Source organism: Anolis carolinensis, chromosome 2 (assembly GCF_035594765.1).
Source record: "Anolis carolinensis isolate JA03-04 chromosome 2, rAnoCar3.1.pri, whole genome shotgun sequence".
NCBI lineage: Eukaryota > Metazoa > Chordata > Lepidosauria > Squamata > Dactyloidae > Anolis > Anolis carolinensis.
In genome coordinates this window covers 24880069-24891890 of record NC_085842.1, presented here as the reverse complement: position 1 = coordinate 24891890, position 11822 = coordinate 24880069, and the positions used below count along the sequence as shown (strand labels likewise).

Sequence of the window (11822 nt, the reverse complement as noted above, 5' to 3'; positions counted from 1 at the left end):
TGTAGCTGAATTAACTTTAATATAAATGAGCTCTTGGCATCTGCTAGGGTTTGGTTCCAGGACCTCCTGTCAATATCAAAATCCATGGATGGCCAAATCCCATGACATACAAGGACATTGTAAACATGTCTGCTGTGATTCTGTCAGTAAAAGCCTTTGACAAAACTTAGATACTGCCTTTTTTAAATTAACGGACAGCATTTTATTAGGCCGTAACAGGACTTGAGTGTCTGTGGATATTGGTATCCATAGAGGGTTCTGGAATGAAGCCCGGCAGATGCCCAAAGCTCACGATATATTTATAATGCAACTATGCAAACACATTTGGTGTCAGATCAGTGTTTCCAGACTTTTTTTTTTTACCATGCCCCACCTAAGCATCTCTTAAAATCTTGATGCCCCTCATGACATTTAATTATTATTCAAAAAGTGAACTCCTTTTCATGTGGAGAAAGCCTTTTTTGTTAGTAATTTGATGACATGTTGGTTATTATTTTGTCATAAAGAGACAGGAAGTGAATCTAGGTCCTAAACTTCAGCTTGTGGGTTTTCTGACAATACTTTCAATGTCATTTCTTGATGGCTACTAATATGTCAATGCACGTTCCTTCTATTCTCATTATCTATTCAAGAGGTTATTTACCCTAAAAATTAACACAAGTATTTTAAGTAGCCAGAAAGATACCAGGAAAATTTTTGCGGGAATGGAAAATGTGAGATTTCTTTATGTGAACCTGGCGAATACTGGTTTTTGCTAATAAAAACACTTCATGCTTGATAAAGTTAATGGTTTTTTTAATGTCAAGAGTGACTGGAGAAACTGCAAGTCGCTTTTGTTGTGATAGAATTGGCTGTCTGCAAGGACATTGCCCAAGGGATGCCCAGATGTTTGATGTTTTACCAACCTGTGGGGGGCTTCTCTCATGTCCCCATATGGGGAGCTGGAGCTGACAGAGGGAGCTCACCCGCTCTCCCTGCCTTTGAACCGCCAACCTGTCGGTCAGTAGTCCTGTGGGCACAAGGGTTTAACCCATTGTGCCACTGGGAACTCCATAAAGTTAAGTAATGAAATAGAACAACTATCACATGGGAAGAAGTACCTTATATACTCGAAGATAAGCTGAGTTTTTGTCAGGACCCAGGCTGCAGAGCACCAATAACCATGCGCAGAGACCAGAATCTATCTAATATCTTTATTAAGGAAATATATAAAGTCAATAAAAACAAGTGAAGAATATAGTTCAGAAGTAGACCTTTCAGGAAAGGCCAAATATAGTCCAGGAAAATGATGTCCAATATGTGATATTAGAGTCCAAAGTTATAATCCATAAACCGAAACACACACTTTGCCAAGCAATAGTGTGGGGAGATGACAAGGTCTTTTAGTCCATAGAAGCTTGACAACAAGGCTAGAGCATAAACTAGATTCTTGGCAAAACAAGACTTGATGCGAGGCAAAACAAGAAGCAAGAACAAGGTCCGTGGCAACGCGAAACAAGGCAGGCTTGAACTTGATCCGGGAAACAAGGAACTGGAGTCCACACACGATCTCATTCCTCGAGCTGACGAATTGACTCCGCAAGGTTCCCCTTGCGGCAAAACACCTATATAGGATCTTGTTTTCCCGCCAAGGAACACTTTCCCTGGAGAACAAGAAGTGAAACCCAAACTGTGTCCAGATGCATGACTCCTTAGAATTTCCCAAGGGAAACAGGCTTAATCAGCTAATTGTCTGGCAGCGATTCTGAGAGACCGGCGATTAGCCTCTCTCGCCCCTCTATCTCTATTATAATTGTCCTTCCTGGAAAACGGGGGAGAATTCTGCCCAAGGCTTGTTTGGCTGGATTCTTGAGGACAAACATCAACATCCTGCAGGTGAGGAGACTGAGGAGACTCCGGCTCTGGCTGAACCGGCAAAAATCCCATGTTTTCCTCTTCGTCTGTCACAATAGTACTAGGAACAGCACTACAAGGCCCATGAGTCATCACAGTTTTTCAGCCCTTATTTATGAGCTGAAAAAGCCTCCCCCGCCTTATATTTGGGTCAAGGTCAAGCCAGCAGTGGAGCCTGGAGGCCACAGTATGTTTTCTTTTCCAAAACCTCTCTCCTGTGCTTCTCCTCCCAGGCTGGTTATCTTATTTTTTTGAGAGAGAGAGAAACAGAGACAAGAAGCAAATGTTTTCAAAAGCGAAAGGAGCGTGTGAGAGAAACCCTTGCAAGCCAGATTGCATGGGCAGAAGGGGAAGAAAAAAAGATATTCTTGCAAATTTGCACTATTCATTACTATTACTATTACTACTACTACTACTATTATTGCAAGAACATTTGAGTCCGAAGGGAGGGAAGGAGGGAAAAGAGAGCAACAGAAGGTGTGTATTTCTTTTTATTTCTAAGGAAACAAGAATGAGGTGGGCTTTTTTGGGAGGGGGAGAGAAGTTTTAAAAAGCCTTTTCTGGCTATTTTTAGAGTTTGAAAAAGGCTGAAAGGAAAGAGGTGGGAAAGGGCAGGAGAAAAGAGGACAAAGTTGTTTTTAGGGGAATATTGCAGGAGGAAAATGCGCATAGAGAGAGGTTTTGCAAAGGTTTCAGGGGGAAATACACATGTGAATTTGGTATATATAATGACAGCTCTGCATTGTTTATGTAGGCATTATATGTTTGCCTGTTACTAAATTGGAAGCTGGCCTGAGTTCCCCAAGGGGAGATAGATAGGGCATGGTACAAACGAAGCTGTTGTTGATAATGATTATTATAAAGTTATTGTTGCTTTTCCACTTACAGAGTTAGTTTACTATTTTTCTTTGAAATACAGTAAATATTCAAAGCATTTAACCCACTGATGCCTCAATTAATGTAATTTTATTGGTATCTAATTTTATTTTTGAAATTTACCAGTAGCTACTGCATTTCCCACCCTCAGCTTATACTCGAGTCAATAAGTTTTCCCAGTTTTTTGTGGTAAAATTAGGTGCCTCGGCTTATATTTGTTAGCGAGTGTGTATAGCGGAACCAGCAGCGTCCAGTTAACACCATGTGCAAAAGACTCAGACCAGGCAGAGGAATTGAAAGAACAAAGAAACTTTACTTGTTGAGTTGAAGTTAAATAAACAGTTCAGCAATCGTACAATGTCCTTGTAGTTGCATAGGATCAATAGTATTCAATATACCCAGCATAGCATATTTAAACTGCTACTTGACCGTAGCTAGAGAGCCTGTCTTTTTCTGTGCTCTCCCTGCAAGCCCAGATTCCCAACTGAAAAATCCAGCCATCTGCCAGCAAAACCGATACATTGTTTGAGGTGTGGCTTGCCTCTGCAAAAGCTCAGCTCCCTTTTTGCAGAGATCTTTTGCAAGCAACTTTGCCAGGATTTCTTTACACACACACAGGCCTGTAGCGAGGGGGCGGTTTTAGGGGTTCAACCCCCCCCCCCCCGAAATTTTTCAGGTTATAAAAAAAACCTGGTTTACTCATGAATTTTAACTGGTTAACCAAATCCCCATGCTAAGTCTATGAGCCACAAAACATTAAGAGTCCCTCCAGGCACTATCTCAAGCAGGTATTGACAGGTTTGTAGCAGGGAGGGGTGTGTGCTAGGGGTTAAACCCCCCCCCCCCCCGAAATTTTCAAAATCCCTCCCGAATTTTTTTTCTGGCTACGGCCCTGCACACACACACATAGCAATTTGGCGCAATAATATTCGGGTCGGCTTATGCTCGAGTACATACGATAATATTCACGACACAACCAGTTTGAGTAATCTGCATTGAATTCAGGGTCACTTAAGTGTCCAACTTCATTGTGTGTGTGTGGCGATAATAGGCAAGAATATCCTGTCACAGGGCATTAATTTTCTTGTGGCTGATAATCTTGTTTATGTTTTTCTCATACATAAATATTGACTTGCACATAGAAGTAATAATCGTGCTTTGGATTTCTTGTTGCAAGCAAGACATTTTCCATGTTTTGTGTAGCTTGTAATGTGAAAAGAACACTTGAGTAGGGCCTATGGTTCACTCTCTGCTTTCTCCACTCGTTGCTATAAGCCGCTTCCATGGTGATTGACCTGATTTTCATTATGAAAATGTGCATGTCACATTGTACACATTTTGCACTACAGCTCCCAGGATCCCTTGTGCTTGGCAAGACATCTGACCGAGTTGGATAGAAAAGGAAGGAGGGAGGGAGGGAGAAGGAAAGAAGGGGCCTGTCCTGCTGGGCGAAGGGCTCACGCTGAGGAATTGCAGCCACAGGGATCCATCCAGAAGGAAGGAAGGAAGCTTTGCACCTTTTTGCCAAATGCGGGTGAGGGATGGAGGCAGGAGGAGGAAATGGATGGCTGGGGCCCAAAGGGATCTGCTTTCCCCCCTCCTTCTGGGATGCCAGTTTTTGCCTTGTTTGCTTTATGTTGAAGGGGAAGAAAGGAGGGAAGGAAGGAGGGGCAAGACTTTGGAGTTCCCTTTGTTTCCTTTCCTCCGCCTCCTTCCCCTTGATTCAGGGAAGGTGGATGAGAAACCAGGCAAGCCAAGGGAAAGGCAACATAATATCTAGAGCAAGATACAAGAAAGGAGCTTTGATCTTGGAACAAAAGAAAGCTGTTTATAGGTTTGCATGGGGGGAGTGGGACAGAAGTAAAACAAAAATGCATTTTCTGGGCTGTATGTCTGTATTCCAGAAGCATTCTCTCCTGAAGTTTCTCCCACATCTATGGCAGCCATCCTCAGAGGTTGTGAAGTATATTGGAAATGAGGCAAGGGAGGTTTAAATATCTATGGAAGGTCCAGGGAGGGAGAAAGAACCCTTGTCTGTTTGAGACAAATGTCAATGTTGTACAGTAGAGTCTCACTTATCCAAGCTAAACGGGCCGGCAGAAGCTTGGATAAGCGAATATCTTGGATAATAAGGAGGGATTAAGGAAAAGCCTATTAAACATCAAATTGGGTTATGATTTTACAAATTAAGCACCAAAACATCATGTTATACAACAAATTTGACAGAAAAAGCAGTTCAATACGCAGTAATGTTATGTTGTAATTACTGTATTTACGAATTTAGCACCAAAATATCACGATATATTGAAAACATTGACTACAAAAATGGCTTGGATTATCCAGAACGTTGGATAAGCGAGGCTTGGATAAGTGAGACTCTACTGTAATTTGTTTTGTGTCAGGAGTAACTTGAGAAACTGTAAGTCACTTCTAGTGTGAGAGAATTGGCCGTCTGCAAGGACATTGCCCGGGGATGCCCATGTTTTGATGTTTTTACCAACCTTGTGGAGCCCCAGTGCAAAGTGTGTTAAAGCACTGAGCTGCTGAACTTGCAGACCAAAAGGTGCCAGGTTCAAATCCCGGGAGCAGAATGAGCACCCACTGTTAGCCCCAGCTTCTGCCAACCTAGCAGTTCGAAAACATGCCAATGTGAGTAGATCAATAGGTACCGCTCCGGTGGGAACGGCGCTCCCTGCAGTCATGCTGGCCACATGACCTTGGAGGTGTCTACAGACAATGCTGGCTCTTCGGCTTAGAAATGGAGATGAGCACCAACCTCCAGAGTCAGACATAACTGGACTTAATGTCAGGGGAAAACCTTTACCTTTACCTACCATCCTTGTGGAAGGCTCTAGATCATAACCCCGCATGGAGCTGGAGCTGATAGAGGGAGCTCATCTGCACTCTCCTATTTGAATTACCATGGCTCAATGCTCTGGAATCCTGGGAATTGAAATTTTACAGGGTTTCACAAGATTTCTCTGACAAATAGTGCTGGAGTCTCATCAAGCTAAATTTCCCAAGCTTCCATGGCGTTGAGCTACCATAGTATCAAACTGAATTAATGCTACACTGTAGATGTACTCTTAGTCCAACTAGTAAAGGTAAAAGTTTTCTCCTGACATTAAGTCTAGTTGTGTCCAACTCTGGAGGTTGGTGCTCATCTCCATTTCTAAGCCAAAGAACCAACATTGTCTGTAGCCGTCTCCAAGTTCTTGTGGCTGCCATGACGGCATGGAGCGCTGTTAGTTTCCTGACAGAGCAGTACCTACTCACATTTGCATGTTTTCTAACTGCTAGGTTGGCAGAAGCTGGGGCTTGGATGTTACAAGCAAAGGATATTGAGAAACTTAAAATATCCAAGCAATATGTTCCTGCAGAGGGTTGTTGTGTGTTTTCTGGACTGTATGGCCATGGCCATGTTCCAGAAGTATTCTCTCCTGACATTTCGCCCACATCTCAGAGGTTCTGAGGATGCCTGCCATAGATGTGGGTGAAACGTCAGGAGAGAATGTTTCTGGAACATGGCCATACAGCCTGGAAAACTCACAGCAACCCAGTCCATTAGATGCTCTCTTTGTTCTGCTTCTCTAAAAATTTCTTCCAACATTACTGTTCTTCCCACTGGCTCTTGCACTTGATGCACCAACATCTTTATTTCAGTACTGTATTCATCGGTAAAAGATTGTCCCACTTTTTTCAGTTCTGTTATCACTTTGTCCTTAATTTCTACTAAGATCTGGATGAACTGATCTCTCATTGTTTGGCTCTCTGCCACAATTTTCTGATTTAAATCTCCCATTTTAGCTAGCATTTCAGCTGATGTTCCTCTTTTTTCTTATCTGAATATATAATGCCTATATCCACCAATTACTTAGTCTTTCAAAATGGCACAGCTGTTTGGTTGTAATCCTTCTTTTATTGTCATAATCTTCACCTTCCTTCCTTATATCTCTGTATTTCAGCCTCTAATAACTGCAGTATGGAACATGGCCATACAGCCCAGAAACACACACAACAACCCTGTGATTCCGGCCATGAAAGCCTTCGACAACACACTGTTCCTGCAGAGCTCACACCCAGAGCCATCTATGAGCTTCATATATTTTGTGATGCATCCAAAAGAGCTATAGCAGCTGTAGCTTACCTCATAGTCAGTTATGAACAAGAAGTGCATGTAGGCTTTAAGATGGCTAAATCTAAAGTGGCCCCAGAGCAAACCATACCAAGCCTAGAATTATATGCACAACTGCTGCAAATCATTTGCAAAGAGACTGAGTTTACCTTTCAAAGAGTGTGTCTATACACAGAATGCAATTATAATGTATAGAAAAACCACAAACAAAGTTTACAAACTCGGCATTATACTAAATTTCATCTGACCAGAAGCTGGCTACTTGAGGTACCTCTGGTGTCGCTGTGAGAAGGTCTTCCATTGTGCTTGTAGCAGGGCTCAGGCTGCATTTTAGTAGGTGCCCTTTTCCACACTTGTATGTTGTGGACTCCACTTTGTGGTCCCATTTCTTACGGTTGGCTCTGCATCTTGAGGTGCCAGAGTGCAGTCTGCTCAGCAACTTCCAAGTCGCCCAGTCTTCTGTGTGCCCAGGAGGAAGTCTCTCATTTGGTATCAGCCATGGCTTGAGGTTCTGGGTTTTAGCCTGCCACTTTTGGACTCTTGTTTGCTGAGGTGTTCCTGCGAGTATCTCTTTAGATCTTAGAAAACTATTTCTCGATTTAAGGCATTGGCATGCTGGCTGATACCCAAACAGGGATCTATACCAGAAGCAACTTGCAACATAGATATAATTGAGATTGCTTACTATATTATATGTATATATTGGTATGCAGTTTTCCCTTAAATCTATGTTGTTTGAAGTTGTGGGAGGGACTACAGACCATGTGACCAGATCTGAGAATGTTCAGAGTGAGATTCCATTTAGAATCTGTTTGAATCCGAAATCAGTTGGAAGATGATGGATGTCAGTTAGAGTTTATCTCAGAAGCAGTACAGTTGATGTTTGCATCAGTTGATGTATGAAGTCAGTTGAGTATAGTTGAGTATAGTACAGTATGCTTCAGCGAGTAGTCAGTTTATATCGAATCAATGTTCACTTAAACTCTAAACCAATAAGAAATATACCTGTATGCTAATACAATAAATTTGTAAGTATATCGACTATGTGTTGTCGAAGGCTTTCATGGCCAGAATCACTGGGTTGCTGTGAGTTTTCCAGGCTGTATGGCCATGTTCCAGAAGCATTTTCTTCATGTTCTTTGATTTGTGTTTGGGCGCTGCTGTTTCTGGTGGTCTCTTTGAAAACTTGTCCACAGCTGCATGTGGTGAGAGAGTCCCTCTTGTCCTTGGCTGAACGTAGCATTTGTTGGATTTTCTTAGTAGGTCTGTAGTTAGTTTGTAGGTTGTGTTTCTACATCAGCTTCTCTATGCTGTCAGTGGTTCCCTTGATGAACACCTTTCCTCTGGGTGGATCTTTCTCTTGACTCTTGTGGCTTGTTCTTGGTCTTGCAGCTCTTCTGATGTCTGTTGTAGAGTATCAATTGGCCTGTAGGGCCCAGTTTAGGTGGTTCAGTTCACCTTGGAGGATGTGGGGTTTGTAGATTCTTTTAATTGTGCTACTTTTTTGACTTGGGTGATGGTTGGAGTTTTTTGTAGGAAACCATCACTCAAGGAACATGAAAGGCACTGCAGACTAACTCAACCAGAGAAGTCAGCCATAAGCAGAGCACTTAATGAACCAACCTGGACACAGCATATTATCTTAAAACACAGAAGTGCTGGACCACTCTCACAACCACCATGTCAGACTACACAGAGAAGCCATTGAAATTCACAAGCATGTGGACAACTTTAACAGAAAGGAAGAAACCATGAAAATGAACAAAATCTGGCTACCAGTATTGAACAACTCTAAATAAACAACAGTAAATAAAGAACAACACTCAGAAAACAGGGGAATTCCAGACATGATACAATCAGAGCCAGCTAACACCTCCATACAAACCATTCCCCCAGGCAGGAAGCAGCCAGGCTTTGAAGCTGCAAGGCTATTCAAAGCTAATCAGGTGGCCAGTTGCAACATTCACATTTGCCTCAAACAGACAAGAGTTCTTTCTCCCACCCTGGACCTTCCACAGATATATAAACCCCACTTGCCTAGTCTCCAGCAGACCTCACAACCTCTGCCATAGATGTGGGCAAAACGTCAGGAGAGAATGCTTCTGGAACATGGCCATACAGCCTGGAAAACTCACAGCTACCCATTTATGCACACTTTGTCCTGGAAGTGGCGCTAATAAGATTCACTCAAACGAGTATTTAACTTTTCTCAGAAAGATCATACTTTACAAACGGTTACGATCTCTAACAAGGTTATGCCTTTCCAAAAAGTTATGGTCTCTTAACAAGATCATACTTTACAAAAAGGTTATGATTATTCCAAATAGTGTGGATGCCAAAAGGGTCACACTTCCAAAAGGTTTTGGAGATACCTGAGTTTTTGTCTTCTCTTTTGACTTTTACAGAAAACAACATGAGGACCATGTTTCTGGCGGAGTCACTCCGTCGTTCCAGAGGAAGGCCAAGGCGCACTGTTGAACTAGTTCAGGTAGGAAAACATATGCATTGTTATGGGCTCCTTCCTGAATGGAGAGAAAAAAGTAGAAACGTCTACCCTTTCAACGTGATGTAGCTGTTAAAAAAGCCAATGGGATTTTGGGCTGCATCAAAGGGAGTATAGTGTCTAGGTCAAGAGAAGTCATGGTGCTTCTCCTGGAATACTGTGTCCAATTCTGGGCACCACAGTTGAAAACAGAGATTGACAAGTTTGAAGGTGTCCAGAGGAGGACAACTGAAATAATAGAAAATCTGGAGACCATGAATCCCTTTGAGGAGTGTCTTAAAGAGCTGGGTATGTTTAACCTGCAGAAGCGAAGACTAATAGGAGACATGAGAGCCATGTATAAATATGTGAAAGGATAAGGAAGATGGAGCAGGCTTGTTTTTTGCTGCCTTGGAAACTAGGGGCCCTTCCACACAGCCATATAACCCAGAATATCAAGATAGAAAATCCAAAAATATCTCTTTTGAATTGGGTTATCTGAGTCCACACTGCCATATAGTCCAGTTCAAAGCAGATAATGTGGGATTTTATTTAGCTGCGTGGAAGGGGCCCCACAGGGGTAAAAAACATTTTTAACCAGAAATTTAATTTTAGGAACCACCTCGAGCTGAAAGGAGAAACTGGTAGTTTTCAGGTTCACTTTATTATGGTCAGTGACCAGTTTGGGAGAAGAGGGACGTAGTTCTGTACAAGCATATAAGAGTTAAAAGTTAAGAGATTTAAAACTTTATAATAAGTATATCATTGTTAGTACATTAAGATAATTAAGTAAAGAATCTAAGCTAAAAGCCATATACAGGAGCTGGTAATAAATAAAAATAAAAAATGAAATAATAATTTTAAAATGTGTTGTTACTATTATTATTTAGAGACCGCTGACTTTCAAAGACGTGGCTGTCTACTTCACGGAAGGACAGGGATCTCTGCTGGACCCGGATCAAAAGGCTTTGTATAAAGAAGTCATGATGGAGAATTATGAAAATGTGGCCTCGTTGGGTAAGAAAACCAGTAAAATTGAAAAGGCTTAGATAGTGGTGTGTACTTTGCAGCCGTCCTTTGAATTTGCAGGATGATGAGACTTCAAATTTAACTGTGGAGGAGTGAGGTCTTGTCCTCATGGCTCTCGGAGGAGAGGAAGCAAAACACAGTGGTTGCTGCAAAGCAACAAAGGCTAAATAGTGGGAAATCTTCCTTTGTTATAGTGAAAATGTAGGTCATTAGTTTGAGCCCCAATAAATGGCTTTATTATATTAATCTGCGTGTTACTCATACAGTCAGAGGTGGACCCTGGAATACAATCAAGCCACACTGTTTAAACTGCATCTATACAAATTGAAATAAACACTACATAGAAGACATAAGACTACAGTTATTAGAGGCTGAAATACAGAGCTATAAGGAAGGAAAGTGAAGATTACGACAATAAAAGAAGGATTACAACCAAACAGCTGTGCCGTTTTGAAAGACCCAGGGATTGGTGGATATAGGCATTATATATTCAGGTAAGAAAAAAGAGGAACGTCAGCTGAAATGCTAGCTAAAATGGGAGATTTAAATCAGAAAATTGTGGCAGAGAGCCAAGCAATGAGAGATCAGTTCATCCAGATTTTAGTAGAAATTAAGGACGACGTGGCAACAGAACTGAAAAAAGTGGGACAATCTTTTACCCAGATGAATACAGTACTGAAATAAAGATGTTGGTGCATCAAGTGCAAGAGCCAGTGGGAAGAACAGCAATGTTGGAAGAAATTTTTAGAGAAAAGAGAACATCTAATGGACTGGGTTGCTGTGAGTTTTCCAGGCTGTATGACATATTCCAGAAACATTCTCTCCTGATATTTCACCCACATCAATGGCAGGCATACTCAGAGGTTGTGAGGTCTGTTGGAAACTAGGCAAGTGGGGTTTATATCTCTGTGAAAGGTCCAGGATGGGAGAAAGCAAGGCTATTCTATGCTAATCAAAGTGGCCAATTGCAACATTCACACTTGCCTCCAACAGACAAGAGTTCTTTCTCCCACCCTGAACATTCCACAGAGATAGAAACCTCACTTGCCCAACAGCCCTCACAACCTCTGAGGATGCCTGCCATAGATGTGGGCGAAACATCAGGAGAGAATACTTCTGGAACTTGGTCATACGGCTCAGAACACTCAAAGCAACCTAGTGATTTTATTTATTTATTTATTTACAGTATTTATATTCCGCCCTTCTCACCCCGAAGGGGACTCAGGGCAGATCACATTACACATATAAGGCAAACATTCAATGCCTTAACATAGAACAAAGACAGAGACAAACGCAGGCTCCGAGCTGGCCTCGAACTCATGAGGTCAGAGTGATTTGTTGCAGCTGGCTGCAGCTGGCTGCTCACCAGCCTGCGCCACATGCTGGTGAAAGCCTTTGACAACGCAT

General features: G+C 42.0%; 1 protein-coding gene across 2 annotated transcripts in view; it reads left to right on the top strand.

Annotated features, from left to right (window-relative positions):
- The first annotated feature begins 4145 nt into the window (after window positions 1-4145).
- LOC103278058 (zinc finger protein 501-like) overlaps window positions 4146-11822 on the top strand; it is a 32700-nt gene continuing 25023 nt past the window's right edge. For both annotated transcript variants that reach the window (XM_062973641.1, XM_062973640.1), the window contains exons 1-3: window positions 4146-4303; window positions 9310-9392; window positions 10277-10403. In XM_062973641.1, coding sequence (XP_062829711.1) covers window positions 9318-9392; window positions 10277-10403 — 202 coding nt within the window. In that variant the 5' untranslated portion in view covers window positions 4146-4303; window positions 9310-9317. The remainder of the gene's footprint in view (window positions 4304-9309; window positions 9393-10276; window positions 10404-11822) is intronic.